The sequence below is a fragment of the Andrographis paniculata genome, unplaced genomic scaffold (genome assembly GCF_009805555.1).
Source record: "Andrographis paniculata isolate CXL003 unplaced genomic scaffold, ASM980555v1 Contig49END, whole genome shotgun sequence".
Lineage (NCBI taxonomy): Eukaryota > Viridiplantae > Streptophyta > Magnoliopsida > Lamiales > Acanthaceae > Andrographis > Andrographis paniculata.
Window position 1 is genome coordinate 1,432,199 of NW_026137583.1, and position 26,754 is coordinate 1,458,952.

The 26,754-nt window shown below is 35.3% G+C and overlaps 1 protein-coding gene across 9 annotated transcripts in view; it reads right to left on the minus strand.

The window, feature by feature from the left end:
- LOC127252760 (uncharacterized) overlaps nucleotides 1-25,965 on the minus strand; it is a 32,547-nt gene extending 6,582 nt beyond the window's left edge. Inside the window, exons 1-5 of one of the 9 annotated variants that reach the window (XM_051277061.1) lie at nucleotides 25,727-25,965; nucleotides 25,121-25,264; nucleotides 22,287-22,442; nucleotides 2,008-2,176; nucleotides 858-1,916 (exon numbers count right to left, since the gene is read on the minus strand). In XM_051277061.1, coding sequence (XP_051133018.1) covers nucleotides 858-1,916; nucleotides 2,008-2,067 — 1,119 coding nt within the window. In that variant the 5' untranslated portion in view covers nucleotides 2,068-2,176; nucleotides 22,287-22,442; nucleotides 25,121-25,264; nucleotides 25,727-25,965. Of the gene's footprint in view, nucleotides 1-682; nucleotides 1,917-2,007; nucleotides 2,177-5,499; nucleotides 5,865-5,924; nucleotides 6,286-9,218; nucleotides 9,922-22,286; nucleotides 22,443-25,120; nucleotides 25,265-25,726 lie in introns of those variants that run through there. The other 8 variants (XM_051277060.1, XM_051277062.1, XR_007839139.1 and 5 more) reach the window with 8 other exon arrangements.
- Nucleotides 25,966-26,754: the final 789 nt, after the last annotated feature.

The window sequence follows — 26,754 nt, forward strand, 5'->3', positions numbered from 1 at the left end:
ATTAATACTATTATTGATATTTTATCTAAAAATGCTAGAAAAAGTTATTTTATTTAATTATTTATATTCTTATAAGTAGAAAAATTGAGCATGTCATTTATATATATTTAGAAGTCTTTATTTTTATTTTTTTGCATTAAAAAGAAAACAAGTATTATTATTAGTCTAAATTGTCAATAACTCCCTTATAATTTTGAAACTTAGCGTAAATTCTACGAAAGAAAAAACGTTCTATGAAAAAAAAACGTTTCATGAAATCATTTTTTATATTTTTTGGGTGATGAGAAAATAATTTTACATTTATATTTTTTTGCATGACGGAAGTTTCATATAATGTTTATTAAAGTATAATGGAATGTCACACAATTTTATTTTTAAAGTATATGAAAAATTTATGTTAAATTTCGAACTATATGAGAGTGATGAGCAAATTTGCCTTATTATTATTGATATTTTTTGCATAAAAAATAATACAAAAAATGTTTTTCTATTATTTATATTTTATTATAGATAAAAATATTATATATATATTTAAGGACCCTGACTTTTATTTAGCCCCGGACACTTCGAAAGTTAGGACTGGCCTGCTTAGGATAATCCGTGAGTCCATTGGATTTTGTTGTGCCAAACAAACAAACATACAATTATAATTATTTATTATAATTATATATATATATATGTTTTTATGACGTGGGAATCCACAACGCTTAATTATTTATTATATTTGTTTAGTTACTTGATGGACCTATATTATTCATAAGCCGGAGAGGCATTATTCAAAACTATCTAATTATTCATAAGCCCGAGGGGCATAATTAAAAAGTAATCAACCAAGGTTAAAATTACTTAGAACTTACCTATACTAGGACAGATCTGTCGGATTCTGGACGATATTCACCCATTTGGACATCTTGAAGATCCCTAGGCTTCAAAGGTACATAGTGCTCTCCTAGATACAGCACCTCCAAGTGATCCGACAAAGCCGACTTATCGATGCTTTCATGGTGATACGATTTGCAGACAAAGTAGATCACTGTCTGCACCACCAACCCCAACAAGAACAACTTGAACAGCAGCAGCAGGCACACCACCCCGAGTCCCACCTGCATCTCCCGCCGCCAGTAGCCGTACACCACCGAAACCCTGAACACGAAATTGATGATCGCCAACGACAAGTTCAGCTTGAAGAAGATCACCGCCGTCACAACCATTTTCCCTCTGATCAAATTCCTGCTCTTAGCCATGGCTCTGAACCCGCACGAATCCTCCAGCACGGACACCACGCTCGCCAGTTGCCAGATGATCGTCATGTAAACAAACCCCGCCGCGTACACACCTATTAAAACCAGGAGCACCACCGTCGCAGCCGTGTCGTGATCCTCCAACTCAGCCATGGTGAGGTGCCAAACATAAAAAACTAACACAAACGCTGTGTTGTAAACCACCAGGGCGAGGAAGATGCACAGGAAAGTGACCATCAGCCGCTTCCAAACCCTGGGGACGACGCTCATCACCCTCCGGAAGGTGACCTCACGCGCTGCATAGACAGATGCGATGGTGTAGACGACGGCGGCGGTGGAGAGAAGGGAGAAGGCGAGGAGGAACACTAGGTAGATAGCCTTGAGGAGTATGTAGGTCACCCATTCGGAGGATACCAGATCGGCCAGACGGTGGTAGGCTGGCGTGCCGGCGGTTGTGCGATGTAGCCGGAATTCGTTGTACCTTATCCGCCAGAAGAGGATGGTGGAGACTTCCTCGTACGCCAAGAAGATGAGGGAAAGAGGGAGGATTAGGGTTAGGGTTATTTGGGTGAAGATTTTCCCCCATCTGAACATCAGTTTGTAGGCTTCTTTGTAGATCCCAAAAAGCCCCAGAAACTGCATTTCTTCTTGCTCCATGTCCATTTGATTTTCTAGCTAATGGAATTCGAGGGCTTTCAATCAGCAGTGCAGATCAATCATTAATTATATGCATATATATATATGTTGTAGTTATAGTATTTCTTACCTTAGTTTGTGGGTTGAAGACAGAAATGGAGCGATCATTCACACTTGTACTTGAACACATATATGCATTGGATTCAACGTTTAAGTTCGGGAGGATTAGAATAAGCGACCAAAAGGTCAATTTTCTTGGTGGTTTTATATTCTATTTGATTGCAATGTAATGTTTGGATCTACAACAGAAAATTCTGGACGCCGTCAGTATATTTTAATTAAGGATAATATGTAAATATAAAATAAAATTCTAATTTAAGGTTAAATTAATTATATATTATAATTTATTTTTAAATTTTATAAATTACAATTTCATATATGCTACTAAAAAATATCAATTTTTTATTATTAAAAATAATATCACTTAATAACTAAATACTATTAATTTTTATATTATTTATAAGGTAACGATCAGAGTGTTGAATTGAAAAAATCAGCACTGTCAGCATACAGTTTTATTATACACAACATAGGTTGTGTATAATATATTGTGTATAATAATGACAAGTGATGCTGTGTATAATAATGACAGGTGATGTTGCTTCATAATTATAGCGTGTTGTATAATAATGTGTGGTGTGCTGAAATCAATTAGTATTTGTATTATATAAGACTATAGCATGTCCTGTCAATTCATGTGTTGTATTTGTTTTGTTGATTAATAATTACAAGTGTATTGTATAACAGTATGTAGTGTGCTAAAATCATATTGTTGATTAATAATTACAAGTGTATTGTATAACAGTATGTAGTGGATTGAAATCAAGTATTGATTGTGCTGTATAAGACTTAGTTCATATGCTGTATATGTATTATATAATTGCAAACGGTGTACTTCCAGTACTAACACCGTGTCGTTGAAATTCAACACTCTGCCGCCAAATTACAAATATACAATAAAAAAAAAAACCTTCGGTTATGCTCAAATGACACAAAAATAAATATTTATGGCACCAACGTCCATGCCATAAATAAGCAAAATAGAGTAACGTCACCGGCACCACCACAAAATAAATAATTAAATAAAAACAAAAAATAGCACCTGAAAACTAAAATAAGAGTAAGGGGATGTTTGGTTCAAGGATTTAATGGATGAGATTTGAATTTTAAAATCCCATGAAATCCATGTTTGGTTAAAAAAAAAAAGAAATTTAAAATGATGGGATTTGAAAAAGGGGTCTAAAATCCTACAAATAAGGGATTTTTTTGTAATGGGAATTTTAAATCCCATTCTTGAAATTTTAATTTTTACATTTATATCCTCTTATAAAAAAAATAATAGTATTATATTTATATAAAAAATTAAATAATTTTAAAATTAATTATTATTTGAATTATATATTTAATTAAATTTATATTATTTTTTATTGTACAATATTTTTTAAATAAATTAATAAATTCATTGTTTAATTATTTATTATAAATTTTATTTGAATTATAAAATTAGAGGGACGATCATAAATCGGGTTTAGTCGAAACTGATATTCATCCAAAATATATATTGTTAAATCCGACATTCAAATTGGATCTGATTATACTAGATCCGACCGAGACTATACCCGGTAAGACTTGATGGATCCGAAAAATCTATTTTTTTTTACAATTTTTAAATTTTAATTTAAAATTACTCATGTACCAGATCCAATGTATATTAAAATTTATGTGTTTTATTAGAAAAATATTATAATAAAATAATGAATACGTTAAACTAAAAGAATATTTTTATTATAATGATATTATGCGAAATTATTTTTTCATATGTATGGTTGATATATTATTATTATATTACCCTGATCATGACCCGGATCCAGGCCTAATACTCAAATAATTGGACTCAACTTCAAATAAATAGGTCGGGCTCAGTCGGGTCTCGAGTTTACGCGAATCTATTGTCATCCTATAAAATTATTGGTATATTTTCAATTTATATTAATAATGAATTAGAGGTTTAATTTGTTAAAATAAATAAAATTCATAAGAGGACAATTACGTCATTTAGAATATAAAAAATTCAAATCCACGAAATATAAATCCCACCACATTTTACCAACCAAACATAATATGGGATTCCAAATCCTAAATATAATAAATCCCATCACATATAAATTCTACTGTAAAATCCCAATCCCACCAAAAAAATCCATGAACTAAACAACCCCTAAATGATATGTGTTTAAGAAATAGTTTTTTTTTGGAAAACTTTTACTTTATTAAATAACTTTTAATTGTTTAACCAGTAAAAAAAATTAATTTTAGTATTTGATAAATTAAGTTTTTGAAATATTTTATTAATCCCAAAAATCTAATTTTTGAAACGTTGTATATCCTAATGTTTAATAATAGTTATTTTACTTTAATTTTTTTTTATTCCTTATTTCACATTTAAAATAAATCATTCCTTTTATAGATATTAATATATTTTTCATTGAAGTATTTATTAATTATATTAATATATATTTTTAGTTAATTTTTAAATTTACTTTTATAAATTTGATATAGTTAAAATTATTATTAATTTATTTATATATACTCTATTGTCTGTCACATAAATTTTTTTATTATTGATAAATATATTAGAATAAATTTATAAATAATAAAAAAATTAATTACAAAGTAACTTAATAAAAAATAATATATACAAATTTTCTACAAAATATTTAAAAAACAACAAAAAAAAATATTATAATAAAATTTTCATCATTTTAAAAAAGTAATAATAAAAATTTTAAAAAAATCCTATACAACTAATAACAACTACATATTTTAAAAATAAAATACAAAATATCCTTAATTATTATTTTTCATATAAATAACTAATATCAAACTGCTATTTTACCAAACATTTTAATACAAACTACTAATCGAATCAGTTAGTCAAACAAACCAATCGAATTAACTAATAATTATCAGTTAATTATCAAACAGGCCCATGCCAAAAACAGTGCAAAAAACTAAAATAAAAATAAATATTAAAATATGTTAACACTAAAAATGTACAAAAAATTAAAATTTAAATAAATAATAAAATGTACGGGCATTGAAACAGCGCCAATAACTAAAATAAAATAAATAATAAAATATTTTGGCATTGAAAACAACACCAAAAATTGAAAATAAATAGGCGCGGAAATTTTGTGCCACAAAATAAATTAAAATTAAAATTAAATATATTAGCAACACCTACTGTGTCACACCATAAAATATAATTTTTAATTTGTGGCCCTAATTTTTGTTCTAAAAAATATTAAAATAATTATTTTGGAGGAATATAATTGATTGCATTAATAACAAAGTCAATGTCTATTTATAGTCAGTGTCCATAACAGGATAAAAACAAAAAATAAAAATAAAAAAACAAAAAAATAATAATATATATTTCAATATCCTCTCAAGTTCAAATAGGCATAGTAGAAGTCAACTTGAGTTTATGTAAAAGAGATTGGAACCGAGCACGAAGATGTGACTTGGTAAAAAAACATCTGCAATTTGATCATTGGAGGAGATACAACATAGTTTTGACGTTGCCATGACTAACATGATGACGAACAAGATGACAGTCAATTTTGATGTGTTTGTGTGCTCATAAAAAAATCATTGTGAGAAATCTGAATAACATTCCTATTGTCACAATGCAAAAAGAAATAGGAGATAACTGCGACACGCCATGATCATCAAGTAACCAACGAAGTCTAAAGAGTTCAGAAGTAGTATCAGCAAGGACTCGATATTCGAATTCAGTGCTGGAACGAGAAACAAATGTTTGTTTCTTGGTACGCTGGGAAACAAGAGAATCACCAAGAAAGAAGCAGAAACCACTAGAAGAGCGACGATCTGTAGGATCGCCTTCCCAATCAGCATAAGAGTAACCTGATAAATTTAAGGGAGACTTATCTGAGAAGTGTAATCCATGCAATAATGTTCCTTTAACATAACATAAAATACACAGAACTGCAGAGCACTGAGCGGTGTGAGGTGCAGACAAAAACTAAGTAGATGTATAGCATAAACAATGTGAGGACGAGTGATTGTCAAATAAATCAAGTTCCCTACAAATTAGCGACATAGAATAGGATCGTCAAGAGTCTCATCAATTGGTGTAAGACGACAACCATCGTCAAGGGGTATCGAAGTTTGTCTTGCAATCAGTGAGACCAACACAGGAAAGCAAATCATAAGCATATTTAGGCTCAGACATGTAAAACCCATTGGGACCATCATAAATCTCAAAATCCAAGAAATACCGAAGGTGGCCACGACTCTTCATATCAAAGTGCTGCTGAAGGTAGCTCTGTATATCAGATATACCATAGTGATCATCCCCAGTAAGAATCATATCAACATAGAGAAGTAAAAAAATAATTTAGAAGAACTTCGTCGAATAAATAAGGCAGAGTCATGCAAATTAGAAATGAAACCAAACTTAAGAAGAGCTAAATTGAACTTAGAAAACCAAACATGTGGAGCCTGTTTCAAACCATAAAGAGCACGCCACAACTTACAAAGTTTAGAAGAATTAGGATAATCTGAAGGCAATGTCATATAAACATCCTGAGATAGATCACCATGGACATTCTTGATGTCCAACTGCAAGAGAGACTACTATTTTTTTTAAAAAAAAAACTATATAGCAACGACTGCATCCAAATTGGTTGCCTACATACCCGAACGGGATAAACCTTATTTAATTATGCTGATATTGACTACATAGTCTAATACAAGTAGTCAACAAACAAGATAAGCCTAAGTTCGAAGTATCAATGCCAAAGTCCAACTAAGGCACCAACGCAAATCAATACTAGCCTGTCACAAATATAATATCAACATCACAAGTCCAAAATCAACCAGGGTAAACCTGCTACCTGAAGTGAAAGCTGGGGAGTCCTTCAGTGTCCGATCGAGGAAGACCTCTAGTCGCCAAAGGGAGATCTTTCGAATGTAATATCCGCTCGATAGGAAGAGAAACCGGAAAAATTGCCATGGTATCCGCGAAGCGGTTCCCTTCCTTATGTGTGTGTGAAATCCGCCAAGACGCATCCCGAAGCAACAACCGAATACACATAAGACATTGCTGTAGAGTCCAGTGACTCGACTAAGAGAAGATCAAAGATATGCATGTTGTCGAGTCCGTCTCGATCCATAATGCCACCAATCCTTGAGCAATCGCTATCCCTACTCCAATCTCGCACGTTGTCAACTCTGCCAAAGTGTTCTTCGCATGCGGGATCGAAGTCTGAAAGAGCTACAAGTACTACACCAGTTGAATCCCGAATATTGCCTACTACTCTGGGATTCCCAAGTGATGCACTATCTCTATTAAGCTTGAACCATCCCGAAGACGGAGCCTCCCACGTACCATAATCAGAGGGTGCGAAATCGGTTGAGGATATTTGAAATCCAAGCCTATTTGCAATATGAAAAACATCCTCCCAATTTCATGGAAAGAGACTCCTAGCGTGCCACAAACTCTGTAAATGTGAATGAATCTGCTAGATGACCCGCTCGGAAGAAACATGACGCCTTCTGTGTTTCACATCATTCCGAGCAATCCAAATGAACCATAGTATCAACAACGGAACATACACTGTAATACTCCGAGAATGCACTGATGAAAGTCTCGACGAAGACACAAGTAGATGCGGAGTATGTGTCTCCGGAAATGATAATCCAAACAATTTTGCAAAGTGCTTCCAAACTTGCCTGGCGACCACCAAGTCAATGAAGAGTTGTGATATAGTCTCCACCTCCGTATGACAACATTGATAGCGTAATATGATCAGAATGCCATAGTGTCGAAGAATCTCATCCACCGGTACCCATCGTCGAAATAATCTCCATAGAAATACTGACATTTTTAGAGTCATAATACATGATTGCAATATCTTTGAGAGTTAACTCCGTCTACCCGTATCACAACAAAGCTCCCAAGCCGAAGATATCGTAAATGCACCGGATGCTGAAGCCATCAAACTCATTCGATCCTCTACCCATCTGTCAAAGGGAACCTCCATCACACGCTGAATGAGCGAATCTGGAAGATAGGCTCGTAATCACACAATATCCCAAGAGTCATTCCACATATCCAGAAGCAAGATTGGTGGTGGTGGCGGTAACTGCTCCTCCTGAAAAGCCAAAAAGGGCTGCTCCCCAAAGCACCTATCATCCCGAAAATTGCACTCCCATCGACCTAATGTCCAATAAATCTATGACTGCACCTCCTCTCTAACCCGATACAAGCACTTCCGTACTGGGTTATCATAACTCCAACAAGGAGCATGACCCGGAAAAGTATCATGGAAGTACCAGTGTCGCATCGCTTTCGCCCATAATGAGGAACCCTCACAAAGCTTCCACCAAAGTTTTATGGAGAATACATGAACCATATCCGAAAGGTGCCTAAGTCCCAAGCCACCCTCCTCTTACAGTCGCGCCGTATCCGCCCACAAAATACAATGTCATTGTCGGTGACCATGAAACGAGCTTATGGATTAAGAGTAAGTCTCACACCATTCAATAATCAGTCAATCATAAGGAATGATAGGTATCTCGCAATGACATACTTTTCAGTACCTGTACGTTTGGGTTTATTCATTTTCTTGAAATACTATCACAACTCTATTGCATTTTTTACAAATTGATATAGAAAGTTTGAGAAGTCGTAAAGAAAAGCCGAAATTAAATTTCAAAATAAAAATTTCTTTGACTCCATTGCTCACGTGCTAATTCTTGGGAAGAATGAGCATTTTCTCTTGCCATAGTCGGGGGATATGCAGTTAGGAAAAGGATGGGTTAAGCACCATTAGGTAGACTACATCTTTTGGCATAATCAGTAATAATGGGCTTGATGTAGAAAACGGAGATTGTGGTGGCTACGATGATTGTGACAAAGATGGTGGGCATGACATAAAATAACTTGGAAATTTATAGGAATATAGCCTTGTCAAAAAAAAGAAAAAATCAAGAAAAAAATATAGTTATGTGATTGTTTAAACACTAAGGGGTGGTGTGATAATAAAATACAATAGTTAACATAAAAGTATTGATCAATTCAATAAAAATTTTAAATCCAATTGAAAGGATATGAATTCTTGTGTTCGTATGGATTCTAGAAGAAGGAATTTAAAGAGTACAACCCCATAAAATGGGGTAGAAGTTACAACAAAGCCTAAAAGGTAGCTATGAAGATGTATACAATTTATCTCAGAAAGATATAAAAAGGCGACTTCCAAGTGGTTTTGTGAGTAAATCCCTAACTTGAGCAGCAAAAGGCACATCAGTAATGCATAATGAACTATTCACAACTCGTTCACAAACCAAAAAGTAGCCAAACGCAAGATGCTTCATTTAAGAATGAAAGACTGGATTGCGACAAATATATGTTGTATTGTATTTTTCATAGAGAAATCTCTGATCAAAGATGGAACATAAGATTATCAATAACCAGTAGCGGAGGCTTACAAATGAGGATCCCAAGTTCACTTAGCAAGTTTTGTATCCACAAGACTTCAAATACAACTTTAGCTAGTGATTGATATTCTACTTCAGTTGAAGAGCGGGACAGAATGCAACATTGAACCCAAAATAAATTACATAAACAGTAGTAGAACGACCATTATCATGTACATCCTCCAGTCTAAATCAGAGAATGCCGAGAGAGAAACCAGAACTTCAGCATGAAAATACAAACCGTGAAACAAGGTACCTTTCAAGTATCGGAACACTCGCTTGATAACCTTCCAATGAACAATTGTCGGATTATGCATATATTAAGAAAGTTTATTCCCCACAATGGAAATATTGGGGCATGTAATACTGAGATATTGTAAATGGCCAATAGCAGCTCGATAAAGTGTGGCATCGGGACATGCAGAATCGCCATATGACAATACAGAACTGAAACACATAGGAGTGGCCAAAACTTTTGCTTCTGCAATGTGAAACTGATCAACCATCTAAAAAATTAACGATTTTGTGAAAGAAACAGCCCAGATGAGGTTTGAATAACTTCAACACCAAGGAAGTTATAGAGCATCTCTAAATCATTAAGTGAAAACCGAGCAGCAAGGCAAGCAATATAAGAATCCAAGAAAGCCACATTATTGCATGTAATTAAGGCGATAGATGAAAAGAGAAGGGTCAACTATAGATGTGCAAAACCCACAAGAAAGAAAAAAGTTAGACAATTCAATATACCAAGCGCGCAGAGCCTTCTTTAAGCCATATATAGCTTTTTTTAGGTGAAAAAAGAGAGGTCTCAAAATAATCCCGCCCTGGAGCTTGAAAAAATCCTTTCGCAATTAACCCAGCTTTAAAATGAACAATTGTTCCATGAAGTTTCCACTTCATAGGAAAAACCTATTTACCACCAACAAGAATACATTTATAAGAATAAGGCACAAGCTCCTATGTATCATTGCGAAGCAAAGCCTGAAACTCCTTAGTCATGGCTTGTTTCCACTGAATATCTTAAGAAACTCCTTAGTCATGGCTTCCTTCCATTGACTACCAGTACGTGGCTCATTAGTGGAAGAAACAGGATGAACGGTTGATAAATTAACAAATTTATCATTGATATTTACTATTTGGGCAACAAACACATTTGGGCGCTGGCTCAGGCTTCTGTTGAGATTGTGCTGGTGAAGTGAAGGCTCAGAGAGATGAGATGTGGTAGAAGCAGAGGAATTTGGTCATGAGGCCATGGCAACGAATGTGGAGAGGAAGACAGGGATTTGGAAGAATAAAAGATAATGGGAAGATTATTGGAATTATTTGCGATGGTGAGAGAGAAAACAATAGGAGGTGACGAGATGACATGACTCGGGGCAATCGTTGGAGCACCAGAAGAAGACGCGGGATGAGAAAAAGAAGAAAATAGAAAGACATTAGGGATGAACTTAAACATGTCGAGACAAATAAACCCTTCCATTGGTAAAATCAAGACACTTGAAAGCAGATTGATTAAGATCATACTGATAACTCCAAATAATGACATGTTTATTGTTTAATAAAATTGTGTATTTTCTAATTTATAATATCTAATTTATTGCATACTTAATGATATGTTTCGTTTGATATGATCCAAAGCCCGTTTGTGAAGATTATTGATGTTTTTAGCTTTTTTAAGCGACAATCTAGCTCAGAAATGCCTAAGTATGATGAGACAAGCGAGGGTGCAGCCACTTATGGCGAGCGATGTTCTTTCCGCTTACACCCGAGCCAGTAAGCAAGCCAAACATCCACCGTTGACAAATGATGATCCAAAAGTCGATAGAAATGATTAATTGTGGACCTCTCAGCAGTCAATCATCTGTTACCGGCCAGCGACAATAGGCCCGCTTGAGTTGTGCCAATGTCTTTCAGCCAAGCCAAGTCTAGCAAAGCGAACAAGGAAGATTTGTGTCCAGCCAATGAAGTCCTACAGATGAGCGAGTAAGCTAGGAGTTAAGGCAGTTCCAAACGATCAATCAACTAACTGCCTAATTGCCCAGCGGTTGCAGCAATATTTCAACCACTCCCAACTGCTGCTCTGTAGCCGCTCAACTGCCGTCAACTGCAGTTCCAGAAACTCTATAAATAGAGCCAGATTTCTTTTGTAAAATATCACATCTATACTCTATGATAATCTTCTTGTTTTTACTCTGTCGCTTTCGTGAGAGCTCCAAACCTGTAAGGGAGTTCTCTTAGTTAGAAAGGATGTTGGGGAGTGAAGATTCTCCAATTTTAGTTGCTTTTTTTCTAGGTAGATTTACAGTTGTGATTACTGCTTCGTTATTGCTTTCATAATGTAGATTTACAATTTTCTTAGTATTAATTTAATATCAAGATTTTTTTCATCTTCAAATTCGTTCCCCAATTCAAGTTTTTATTTGATTGTTAAAATTTGGAATTTTACTCGATGTGTAAAGTGCTTCAGAAGAAATGATTATCAAAGCCTAATTTTGCGTTGTATTTATTAACATATCTTAGGTAGTTTAATGTAGTACACGGGAGCCTTGTCGAACTGCTTAATTCCTATATTGAATTCAATTTCGATTAAAGAGAGGTATCACAAGGGTAAAGTCTCTAATGAAACAAATCTTGGAATAATTAATTGAACATAGGCGTTTGTCTATCGGGTCTCAGAAATGTCTAGTGACAGTAGCTTTTCTTTTATTATAATGTTCTGAATCATGGTATCATTGAAGTCTTATTGAAAATTCCTTAAGGTCAAGTACGAGAAAGTCAAGATTTTGATTTAAATGAACAAGTATGATCACAATCCTTACTTCTGGCATTTTCCTTTGTACACATATATGTTTCGCTGGTTCACTATCACCATTCGTTCATTTTATCCATGAGAATCTAGTCATTTTGGAATGCACAGATCACACACAAACATCTCTATACATTTTTATCGCTGTTATTATAATCGTTCATTTACGCATTGCCATTATCATACGTTGCATGCCAATTATTGCTCCCTTATATGTATAACCGCTCACATACAATCTATGTCGCCCCACTCACTTGCGCACTCACTACATTCCCCGCTCATAATCCGTTGCTCCACTCGTGTCCACCATCCGCTCAATATACTACAATTTACTGCTTTACTGCTTTTCTGATTTAGCCAGACTCAATAAATATTTCTTGTTTTAATTTAATGACTTAAAATTCTTGTGTTCTACCTGGAAACTCGCCAGTCACATAGTATAAAATTAATTATGATATAGCATTTTAGGGTCTACAACAACATTATTTTCATTTAATTCTATATATGATCATTAGCCATATGCCAAGATTCAAGATTATGTTTAATCATAAAAAATCCTTATATTTCCAAAATGATAATATTATCACTCATGATATAAGGATATCTTTGGATGTAGCAGCGGGAAGCTCGCTGACGAGCCTATGCGCTTCTGAAGCTAGGGCGTTGATAAAAAAGATGGCTGACCAGCAGGCTAGAAAGCAACATGCCGGAGCCATCTAGGGGTCTATACCAGGTTCCCACTACTGTTTTTGAATAATGCAAAGATGGAGAGTGTCTCTATCCAGATGAAGGAGTTGTTTTTAAGCTCTTGAAGCGGGAGATTACTGGAAACAAAGGTACACAGGTAGTCAAAGAGGTCGAGGCCATGAAGTAGATGGCCTATGTAAACCATTCAAAGCAACCGCAGGCCACTGAGTGTTCATCTGAACAAACTCAGAGCCCAGAGGTGGTCTTTTACATGGGAAGTAAAGACTAGCCCCAACACTAGCAGTACCAGCAGACTGAACCCCTAAGGCCTATTGGCCCTAGCCCTCAACAGCAATTCACTACAATAGTTCGTTACACAACAATACTATAGGGGGGATACTAACCTCAACACTACTTCCAAGCCCTCCACTTTCCGCATCAGACACCTTTCTGCAACAATATAATCATAACACCAAAATAGCTTATCACATACCCAATAAAAACACAAGCAATGGATTGGGGTTGTAATTTAGTTGAGATGTAAGGACGAAGCCAGGGAAAGCAAAGGTAGCCGAAAGGTTAAAATTTGGTGGAATGAGGTGGTTTAGAAAATAATTTTTGGTAGGGACTTGATATTTTGGAGGATTGGGGTGGGTACCCAGTTCATTAAATAGACTGATGTGAGGAAGGCATTAGACCAATATTGAATAGGAATTGAGGAATAATGTAGTAAGGCTAATCTTGTTTCAACAATATGCCTATACCGCTGTTCAACAGTACCATTGTGTTCAAGGGTATTTGGATGAGCGGTGTAGTGAGAAATACCCATATAATTAAACGAAACAATGAATTTTTAGTATTCACTCCCATTATAAAAAAATGGAAATGATAGGAAACCCAAAAATGTTTTCCACAAGTGGTTTAAATTGGAGGAAAGTATGGTAAATATCAGATGTATTACGTATTAGATACAACCATATGCATTTGGTATAATGGTCAACAATTAAAACATAGTATTTAAAACCATCAATAGAAACATAAGGGGTTTGGTGTTGTGCATGGTATTAAATGATAATAGGAGTTTATGACTCTTGTTTATTCCACAAGAGACACAAGAAAAAAAACTCAGCTGTTTGGAATCATAAAGAATATTGTGCCACCGCAACTTGGCCATGATTTTATTTGATGGGTGGCCAAACTGATAATGCAAATATGAAATGCAAAGATGATATGTAGAGGACTTGAGGTGAACGGCGGGTGGGAAATGTGCAGACTATATTTTCAATGGCCCCTCACACTAGTAGCGCCCCCGTTAGCCGATCTTTGAGAATAAAGAAAGAGTCAAAAAAACTTTACTAAAATGGGATTTGTTTGACAAAGTTTGTATACAGGGACAATGTTATATCAACTATATAAATACCAGGGTAAGACAATGACTTTATAGAACTTCAAATCTCTAAACGTTGTCCGTATACTTCATTTCGCCCCTTTCACGCCTTAGGTATAATGAAACAAGTATGAGGATAAGAAGAAGTTGCAGTCTATTGTTACAGGCATTAACAATGAGTATTAATGTCTTGATAAAAAAGAATGATCACTTTCTTATACATGAGAAGAAATAAACTGTAAAGGCCAAGCGTTGCATATGTACATAATCTGGAAGTTTTCAAGAGTTTTGAATATAAATTAAATAACTAACTCTTCAAATTATTCAAATTCAAATATTAATAATTTTGAATTTGATAAACTCAATTAAAATCCAGCAGCTTATTTCTGCAATCTATTTCCCAGTTCTTGATATCAGGAAAGCTTGTCCAAGCGCATACTACGTGTGATCCATCCCGGACTTGTCTTAACCTTAACATCCATTGGACTAAGAATAATTTCCAATTATACCAAAATAACGAACATTCCTCCCCTATTTTGGTGTAACCCTTGAATTATTCATAAAATTAATCCAACTCATCAAAAAAACGCATAAATGAAAATATTTGAAGATTGAATTTTCATATTAGTCTATAACAACACATTTATTCGAGAATCAAGGTATCACTAGCGATTGAACCAATCAAATTATATGAATACATGCTTGTAATGTACACGAGTGTCTACAAATTCTAACATTAAACTTGACACTTGACACTTTCCAGCCCTGTGTCCCTATCCTTCGCAAGTACATTGACATCAAAGTCTTTAAATGTCTTGAAGAGGAAAAATTATGTACTTGTATAGGTGATTCCTTTAAATCTTGCTCCTTCAATGCAATTTTTTGAAGAAATCATTGAGAGAATAATTCTCAACCTAATTTTCTTACATGATTGAACATTTACCTTAGGATGATTATTTAAGAAATGTTCCAATCAACTAAAGATAAGCTTTCCACATTGAATTCAATTTCTAAAGTCATATTAGAAGGGAATTGGGTGTGTCATCCTTAGATGAATTCAATGGATTTTAATCCTATCCCGACAGATGACTTGTGCACAACTTCTCTAGCTAATCCCTTCGTCAAGTGATCAGTTAAATTCTGTTGCGATTAAGCATATTCTACCGAAATCACTCCATTATTAAGAAGTTCACAAATCATGTAATGTCTCACGCCTATATGTCGAGACTTGTCATTATAGATTTCACTATAAGTTTTTTCCATCGTTGTTGAACTATCGGAGCGTATAAAATTGGGTGACACCGGTTTTGGCCACACTGGAATCTCATGAACCAAGTTATGAAGCGATTCAGCTTTCTTTCCAGCCGCTGCCAAAGCAATAAATTCAGATTGCATTATCGAGCTAGTTATACAAGTTTGCTTCTTTGATGCCCAACAAAAATACCCATCTAGTCGTAGATGAGTAATCCTCTATATGATTTATCCAACTAACATATGAGTATTCCTCGATGATCGAAGGACCCCCACTATACAACAAACCATAATTTATTGTTGATTACAAGTATTTAAACACTCTTCTAAGTACTTGCCAATGGTGTGTAGTTTGTGTACATGTAAATTGACTTAGCGTTCCAATGAAATAACCAATATCCGGTCTCGTGCTGATTATTGCGTACATCAAAGGACCTATATCTCTTGAGTACTCGAGTTGGCACACCGATTCTCCAGTATTTGGCATACGTTTTGCACTCTGATCAAATAAGGTATTAACTGGATTACAATTCTCCATTTTAAACCTTTTAAGAACTTTCTCAACATAATTCGATTGCGTAATTACAATCGCGGCAGATTCTCGCTTGATTTTAATCCCAAGAATCACGTCTGCCACCCCTATATCGTTTATTGCAAACTTCGAAGACAAAAAATCTTTTGCTTCATCAACATGACTTTGATCCATCCCAAAGATCATAAAGTCATCCACATACAAACATATTATAACACCTTCACCGGCATTATTAAACCTATTGTAAACACACCTGTCCGATTGATTTAAAACAAAACCATTGGACAACACAATTTCATATAAATTTTGATGCCATTGTTTTGGAGCCTGTTTCAAACCATATAAAGACTTAATAAGTTGACACACTGTAGAGAAATAAGGGAAAAATAAAATTATATTATTCCAAATAGAAGAAAAGGGAAGAGTACATATATATAGCAAATTAGAAAATCTATCCTAATTAAATAAATCATATATATGGATAAGATATGGATATGGATATGGATATGGATATAGATATAGATATAGATATGAATATGAATTTAATAAATCTAAAACTCTCCCTCAAGCTGGAGCGTACAAATCATACAATCCAAGCTTGTTGCAGATAGATTGGGATCTAGGACCTCTAAGAGCTTTTGTAAATATGTCTGCAAGTCGATCATCTGAGGGCACATATTTAGTATCTATATATCTAGATAATACTTTCTCTCTGATGAAGTGACAATCAATTCTGATATGCTTTGTTCGTTCATGAAATACTGGATTCGATGCAATATGTAGCCTTTTATATCGTCTAACATCAATATCAGTCAATGGCTCATCCTGTCCTGGAAGCATTTTTTTGTATTTAAATCCATAGGGGAATCCAAAATCTTACATTTATTCATATATGTTTCTTCCAACATATCCAGAACATAGTTTCTCTGAGATAGGATAACGCTATTCTTCGATTTGGCAATCTCAATTCCTAAGAAGTACCGTAATGGTCCCAAGTCTTTGGTCTTGAAATGATTATGTAAAGTCTCCTTTAAATTTGTAATACCATCCATATTATCTCCAGTGATGAAAATATCATCAACATAAACAATTAAGTAAACACATCGCTCTTCTAAATTATGCTTGAAGGATACGGTATGATCAGACGAACATTGTGTCATACCAAATTCTTTAATATCAAGACTAAAACGTCCAAACCACACCCGTGGAGACTGTTTCAAGCCATAGAGTGAACGAAGAAGGCGACATACAAGACCAGACTCCCCTTGAGCAACAAAACCAGGAGGTTGCTCCATATATACCTCTTTGTTAACCTCACCATGCAAAAAAGCATTCTTAATGTCAAGCTGATGAAGGAGCCAACCACACATTGCTGCCATCGAAAGAAAAAGACAAACAGAAGACATTTTGGCAACGGGAGGGAAGGTTTCTGTATAATCCTCACCATACACTTGAGTAAAGCCCTTTGCAACAAGTTGAGCTTCAAGTCGATCAATGTGACCATCAGGTCCAAATTTGACTGCATAAACCCATTGGCAAGCTACGAGTGTCTTCCCTCGCGGAAATGGAACCAATTCCCAAGTATTTTTAGCATGCAAAGCAGAAATTTCCTCTATCGTAGCCTGACGCCACCCTGAATGACCCAAAGCCTCATGCCAAGAGCAAGGAACAGTGATAGAGGCTAAAGCAGACACAACACTGCACAAGGAATGAGATAAACGGGGATAACTAAGAAAATTATAAATAGGATTCGGACTACGATTGGACCGTGTACCTCAATGTGGGACGACAGGTGAGTGAGGAGTCCTAACCGAAGAAGGCGATAGAACCGGAGATGAGTCATCAATAAGCGCAACTGATGGTGGGGTAGGTATGTTCTGACGCTGCCATGTATGACGACTATAGACTTGAAGTGGAGGCTTAGAAATGGGGACAACTGGAAGAAGAGTCACAGGTATTAAGGATGGAGATGATGACCTTGTAAAGTATGGTCATGACTCAAAGAACGTGACACCTACACTAAGGTAATATCGACGAGTGAGAGGAGAATAACATCTATATCCTTTTTGAACTCGAGCGTATCCAAGGAAAACACATTTGATAGACCGAAGACATAATTTGTCCAATCCAAGAGAATAGTCATGAACAAACCACGTATAACCAAATACACGGAGAGGTAAAAGGTGCAGGGACATATTATGTTGAAGACATATTATTGGAACCTTATGTGCTAAAATAGAATATGAAAGATAATTCATGAGGAAAAACATGCTGTAAGAAGAATCATCCCAAACATGAAATGGGACATTATAATATATGAGGAGAGTGCAAGCTATTTCTATTAGATGACGGTTCTTGCTCTCAACCACTACATTTTGTTGGGGAGGGAAAAGACAAGATGACTGGTGAATAATTCCTTTAGATGAACAAAATCACTAGATGAGTGAGAAATAATATCTACCATTATCAATTCTTAAAACCTTGATAGATGTATGAAAATTGTGTAAGAATTTCAGCACAAAACATTTTGAATATGGGGTGTAATTCAGATTGATTATTCATTAAATAAACCCAAGTACGGACAGGCTCTACCAACAGCTTGAGGGTAAGCTTTATCACCATTAGCAAGAGTAACATAAGTTAGCGAATTTGATGGATAAAATGTAGAAAGTAGGGAGGGATTACCAGATACATGATCAGTTGCACCTGAATCCAGGACCCATGGACCAAGAGAAGTCTGAGAGACGCCAATGACGGGAGTATAGGTATCAGGTGAGTTGGTAGTCTTGATGGAGGATGACGGGTGAGATGCTTAATACTGAAGAAATGCAACATAATCTGCTCTATGTAAGGTAATACTGTCAGATGAATTTCCAGGCGAATCAGTAGCAACAACATTTGTCGAGCGAGAGGGTTGCCTATGTAATTTGAAGCAACATTCTTGTGTATGGCTCATCTTGTGACAATAACTATGTTGAACTTATTTTAACCAAAAATAGTTAAATTTTTATAGATTTTAAGAGATTTTAACAAAAATTTAAATGATTTTTAAAATGACTTTATGATCTTAACAGAAAAACAAAAATTTAACCAAATAAGGAGAAGAAAAGTAGATTTACAGTTGAAATATCAAATAGAGGTTCAAACAAAACCAATTTCACTAAAAAATAAAAATGGTTTTGAAGAAAACCAACTGAATATGACTTAGATTTAACCAAACTATTTGGATTTGTAGACATTAAGTCTAGGTCAAGTCAAAAACCAACTCGACCGAGGTTACAAAGCACAGATTGAGACTGTAAAGGGCTGATATTGATCCAAAATCAAGCTAAAATAACAAAGCATTGAGATGGCACATAACAAGAATGAACAAACTCATGGGAAAATGTATGTTTATAGTAAATTCCTTTCTTTTTAGTATAGCCTTTAGCTACAAGACGTACTTTATACCTCTCCACATTACCATTTATATCTCATTTGATTATAAAGATCCATTTGCAACCTACGGGTTTTGCACCTTCTGGTAATGTGATAAGCTCCCAAACTTTAATATCTTCCATTGACTTCTATTTATCACGCATTTCATTGACCCATTTATCTGAATTAGGACCTTTCATGGCATGATAAATATTGATTGCATCATCCTTATTGGTGTCATCATTGTCCTCACTTTCTTGAAGAAATATTACATAATCATCCGAAATGAAATTTCTTTGTTCTATAATGGATCTACGCAATTGTGTTGGCTCTTGAATCATATGTTCTTGAGTTTTTTTTTTTTTTTTTTTAATTTGATCCATAGACAAGGTTCATGTTCTATATGAACAGGTTCCTCAAAGGCACTTTAAAAACTCTTTGGGAGCTGGAATGACTGCTAAATATTGAGGTATTTGGTCAACCACACCAGTGAATTCTTGATCCTCAAAAGTAAAATCTGAAACTGTATTTCTCTCCAAAACGCAACATCCCCAAAGAACTTGGCAGTTCCCATCTAAAAAATAAGTCTTGATATGGAATCATACAATATCCCCTTGACCGTTCCAAATAGCCAATAAAATAATTATTCAATTTACGAGGTGCTAGCTTTGGTTCATTTGGATTATTAGCCTTCACCTCAGCTAGGCAACCCTACACCCTAAGATGATTTAAGCTAGGCTTGCACCCAATCTAAATTTCATAGGTTGTTTTGGTAGTCGCCTTAGTTGGCACTCGGTTAAGGATGTAGATTGTTGTCTTTAGTGCTTCTCCCCATAATGATCGTGCAAAGTAGATTGACTAATCATACTTTGGATAATATCCTTTAATGTGTGGTTTCATCGTTCAGAAAAACTTTTAATGTTAGGTGAACCGGGCATGGTGTATTAACGGATAATTTCATACTTCTTAAGGAAGTCAGCAAATGGGCCTGGATGTTGTTCACCCGATCCATCATTTATGCCGTAATATTCTCATTCATGGTCAGATCTGACAGTATTAATGTATTTGTTGAGTTGATTTTCAACTTCAACCTTAAATGCTTCAAACATGTCCAGTGCCTCATATTTTTCCTTAAAAAGGTACACATAACTATATCGAGGATAATCATCTATGAACTATACAAAATATTCTTGACCATTCCATGAAGAAGTGGGAAACGTCCCACAAATATCTGTGTGCATCAATTCCAAGACATCCGTAGCTCAATAAGCATATGTCCTTTTAACCTTAGTTTGTTTACCCTTAATACAATCGACACAAACATCAAAGTCTGAAAAATTTATGGAACCAAGGAGTTCATCCTTAATGAGTCTTTCAACTATGTTTCATGAAATATGAACTAAATGCTTGTGCCAAAATAAACAAGAGTCATGTAATTTTTGCTAAATAACTTTTGATTCCATATCTAGTGTCTCATTTTTGGAAGCTTGAAAGTAATACCCTGGAAGTTGGGCCTATGCTTGGTCATTCGAGGTTGAATATAGGTTAAATGGATTAAATACATTACTCATGTCAACAATGTGCAAATCTCATTTCGGGAGCCTTGCTGTAAACGTCCTTACCCTAGAGTAATTTGAGGATGGGTGACCCCGTGGGAAGTCTCCTAGGGTGCGCGTGAATGAGGACAGAGATTCTGACATGTTCCGCTTCGTGTGGGTTGCGGGCCGGGGTGTCACATAGAATGTCATGCATATATAAATTGCCATTCACCATATATAGAATGTCAACCATATATAAACATGAATTTAAAGAAGCAGCATTAGACATGTTCATGATGTACTCCCTTATACTGCCTTTGTCGTTATACCTCATGGTAATGGACTCTTGAGAATAGTACCCATTTTTGCCTTATCATTTTTGGTAAAATATTTCTGAATTTCGACGAGGAACTCATTGACAGTTGTGATATCATCAGATATCGTGCCCCGATAGATTTCTAGAATATTTTTCTTAATGATCATCAAACTTAGGCAATTGGACCTATATCACTTCTCAAACAACTACTAAACTGCAGTGTTTTCTATCGTAGAAGAAATGAGTTGGTCTATCCTTAAATGCCAAGTCAAGATCCATACAACCCAAGTGAATTAATACTGATCTTTTCATGTGCTGAAAATTGTCCCCAAACAGTATTGGAATCAGATAGTTGGTAGATAGCATAAGATTTGGTCCGAAAGTAAATAGTGAATAAATATTTACATAAGTACTCATGTTGCATAAGGAAATTCAAAAGAAATAATGCAATCCCATCTCAAGACACTAAACACAACATTAATGATTAGTCTTTGGAATTGTTGGCAGTCATCTTGTTGCAAGAATTATGTACGGAAAATAAGTAATCTCAAATAATAAACCACTCTTTGGACTGATTCAATATTCACATAAGTTAAATCCATATAATCGTCCCACACATATTATCATGGATGTATATTTTATTATATCAATTATTAACAGCCTTTGGCCCGAAAAATATTACATGAATTATACATAAAAAATACTTACGTTATCAACAAAAAAATTCATTTAAGAGAAGTTACTTTTGAGACTTCAAATACTTGATTTTCACCATAATAGTAGACAAAATTTTCACAAGAAAAAAATATCGATTCCAATTGAAAAAAATTAATCCAAGAAGGAATCCAATCATTCAAAATGTTCTAATAGCAATTGTTGAATTAAATGTCCAATCCTCAATCGGAAGCGTACCTGAAGATTAAACCATATGCAAATCTTGGGTGATAAATGCGATCAGTCTTCCAAGATCAGAGCGTAAGCATTTTTTCTATCATTGACGCAGGTGATAAGTAGAAACTGTAGGGCAAATGAGATCTCTATACCGCACTCTATCCCGGGGACCTAACCCTAGTGTATATAAGGCAAGCATAATTGTAATAATTATTATATCCTTAATTAATATTATTATTTGTCACGTCATAAAAATAATATATTATGCAAAATTGTCTATACTTCCCCCGTAATTTCGAAACTCAGTGTAAATCTCTCACGTACTTTAAAAATTCCATGACATTCCCTTTTATTTTTAAAAATATTGCATGAAACCCCTTTTTACAATTTTTGTGATGAGAAGATAGTTTCCTATATATATTTTTTGCATGGCGAGAGGGTTTCATACAATATATTTTAAAGTATAAGGGGGCACCAAGTACTTTTTAAAATAATTTTTCTTTATTTTAAGATTTACACTGAGTTTCAAAACAACATGGGAGTTACGGACAATTTTTCTATATTATTAAATTTGGGTAGCTATAATTTCATTCCACAATAATCAAGCCTATTAGTCAATAATTAATTGTGTTAATTAGATCATCTAAATAATATGACTGAATAAAATAATACCTTTAACAAAATGTTTGATACACATATTCAATCCCAATCCAACATGAATTGATTTCATCATTTACTGATTCTCCTAAAAATAAGATTCTTGTAGCAAGAACGCTTTAATCATTTTATTCAATTCATCATCCAATATATAGATGATGAAATTAAGAGTAAAGGTTTAACACTTTTATCCTTTGACTATGCCTTAGTTATTTTTTATGAAGCGTCAAAACCAACAATCTCTTCTTACATTATTTTTTTAGAACATTCAGAAATATCACCATTGTACTTACCAGTCCGGAGATGAAGGTGTCTGCAGCCGTGGTGGCCATGGAAGAAGCTGCATTGTACCAGTCAACCTAGTTACGCTTTCGCAAACCGAGGCTGACATGGGAAAATTTTTTGCAAGCGTTGGTGGAAAGATTTGATACGCATTTCAAGGGCAGTACTTTTGAACGATTGGCAAATATTAAACAAGAAGAATCAGTGGATGACTACGTAATGTTATTTGTTCAATTGGCTAGACAAGTTCCGGGTTTGACAGATGCGCACTATCTGGGCTATTTTATGAAAGGTCTAAAGGACTCGATTCGAAGTTCGCTCCTCCTTCTTTGGCCCAGAGACTTAGAGACGGCCATGGAATTGTCTAGAGACATTAAGGATAATCTTCAAGTACAACTTGACAGTCACCCGTACCAAAATTTGAACAGTCCGACACCGCACGCAAGCTCTATGTCCTGACCAAACAACATGATTAGGGCTTCAACAATAGGGGCCAACCACAATGGATCTATTAACAACCTTGTCGATCATCCTTCCGTGGCCCGATTGGAGGCAACTAGTCAGTCAGTAGTCCAAAATCGATTTACCCGTCTCTCACCCCAAGAATTTTCTGAATTGCGAGCCAAAGGACTTTGTTTTTGCTGCAAGAAACCATACACCTCAAAACATGAATTCCCTCTCAAACAATTGCGAGACATGATAGCTGAAGAAGACGAAGAGGTCTTAGATCTTCAACAGTTTGAATATTATGTACTGATGGGAGATGAAGATTGGATGGGAGAGCGAGGAGATCCATCGATAGAAGAGGGGACCTTTGCGTTTTCCTGTGCAGGGGGCTTTATGAGCCAATGGACTATGTGGTTGCATGGAATTGTACAAAAAAGGAATGTAACAATATTAATTGATTGTGGTGCTAGTCACAATCTTATATCTTCTTTCTTAATCTCTACTCTACGATTACCAACCGATCATAGAGAAAAATTTGGAGTTCGATTAGGTGATGGACGAAGATGGGAATCCGAAGGATTATGCCGGGATGTTATGGTCTCATTACAGTGTTGTGAGGTAACAACCAATTGTTTTATGTTTCCCTTCTAGGGTATTGAATTATTCTTCGTATAGCTTGGTTAGCCACATTGGGCGATGTTCAAACAAATTGGGAGGCTCTTACTTTGTCCTTTGAATGGAAAGACAACAAGTAGTACTGATAGGTTACCAAAGCCTAACCCAAAAGACGTGGGATCGAGTCCGTGAGGGAGAAAAACAAGAGGAAGATCAAAGCTTATTCCAGTTCTCATACTTCGACCTTGGGAACAAGGTCGATTTGATGATTGTTGAAATTGATAGGAAACAAAATCGGAAAGAGCATGAAGTTATGATTAAAAAGAAAATGTAGTCTTGACGACAGGGATGGGCTTAGGTCTGTTGTTCATGGGTTTAGATTTTATTTACTTGTTTTCTATTAATATATTATATTTTGAGTTGGCTTGTCTTTTAGTTATTGGGTTGACTTATTTTGTATTTAGTAAGTAGGGTTTAGGTAATAGTATTTAAAGAGGAACTACGGTTTGAGACTATCATTTTTAAACTTTTGAAATAAAGTAGCCGTCAGGCTTTGGGCAAACGGTTGGTACCGTTTGATTGTTCTTGGGAAAATGATTTATACCGTTTGATTTTTCTTATCCTTTATTTTATTTCTATCAGCCCATCCCATCGTCAATACACAAGCATCGGCCGAGGCACCGCTTTCTCTTTAATGTTAACTTCATACACTGTTTCAACTTTGCATTCTATCGTCCAGCCATTCTAACTCTAATATGGACATAAACAATAGATCACGAAGCAATATATCTAAAACAATAAGATTTTGAAATAGAAAATTACTAAGTACTTAAAGAACTCATGAGCTCACTTACTTTGGAAGTAATCACCAAGGCATGAGACAAGTATGGATTCTCTAGCCTCAAGTCTCGTCAGGATCTGAAATGAACACCCAAACCTTAGACTCTCCCACAGTTGGCTCACTGGATTCGGATGAAAGGCTCAAAAGAAGATCAAATCTGAATGGACACATATATATATATATATCTTAGTGAGTAAACAATCAAAGATCAAAACAAGACCAACTGTGCAAAACAAAACCATACAATACAGATGATCATCTATTCAGAATGTTATTTACGTTTAGCAGATGCAAGAAATGAAACCAAGAATTCAATCAAATTAATTATGCAATCAACACATCTTTGTTGTGTCAAAACAGAGATGAAAATCTACAAATTCGATGGAGTGTCTAAGTTTGAATAAAACCTAATTTGATCTATATTCCCAAACCTCATACATCATTCTACCTAAATCTAAACCACCAAAATCAAACAAAATCTATTTAACCAAATCCTAAAATAGATCAATGATCGATCTATTTACCCAAATTAGTTCCAACACATAGACGAAATGGAAAAAAAAAAAACAATGGAAAAAACACATAAATGCAACAATACAAATTTAGGAACAAAACTTACACCGATGAAGAGGAAATTTCTAAGAGTGGCGCCTCATAGCTGAAGCATGGCGGCGGATGTTGGTCGGGGACTAAGTATGCGATGGGTCATATTCGGGAGAAGATCGGTGATTGGCAGAGCAACAACGGAAGTGCAGCCACGGTGGTGAGGACTAAGTGGTGGAGGCCTCGGGTCTCCGGTGGCTAGACATGAAGAGGAGGGAGAAGCGAAATCGGCGACAGAGAAGATGTAGAGTTGGAGTTGAGAGGGTATTAGGATTAAATTGGGGAAAATATTTTCTATTTTTGATAGAATACAAATCGTTGCATAAAAAATTGCAAAAATTGCAACGCATTTACTTTATTCGTCGTATAAAATTTTAAAAAAATTTGGTATAAATATATATTTTGCAACTGCATACATTTTTTTTCCAAGAACGATCGCCAAATTATGTCAATTTGTATTGCAATAGAATAAATTCTCTAAAATATTTTTTCATTAAATTGATTATTTTGTGACCGAACATATTCTTTTGTAAATTATGTTGTTTTTGTCGTAAAAAAAATCGCTACCGACTGCTTAATCGGAAAAGCCTGTCGGAATTAATTTGTTTGAAGGGTTCCCGGCCATAACAAGAAAGGGTCTGAGCTATCTCGTGATATCTGCACTCTTGAATTGTTCCAGGAACTGCTCGACTGACTCCTTGCTTCGCTGATCGCCATACATCCTATGAATCGCATCTTCGATTACCCGTGGGTTTATGATGGGATATGGCAGCGGCCCCATCTCTGCCTGCCTCCCAGGTTGTTTGGAAGCTGCCTGAAGAGATGGCAGATTGTGTAATGCCGTCTGCGGGAAGGCTTGATGAGTAGGTTCCCAATGTGGGAAATGAACCCGGGAGCCTTCCGTAGGTTCTCTAAGAACTGGAACCTATTGCAATGGTGTATTTTCGGGGGATGGTTGGACAGAATATTTGTCGGTTTGTTGCAGCCCAAACCAGCAACAAATTGACCTTCCCAAGCAGCTCACTACCCCCCAGTGTATCGGGA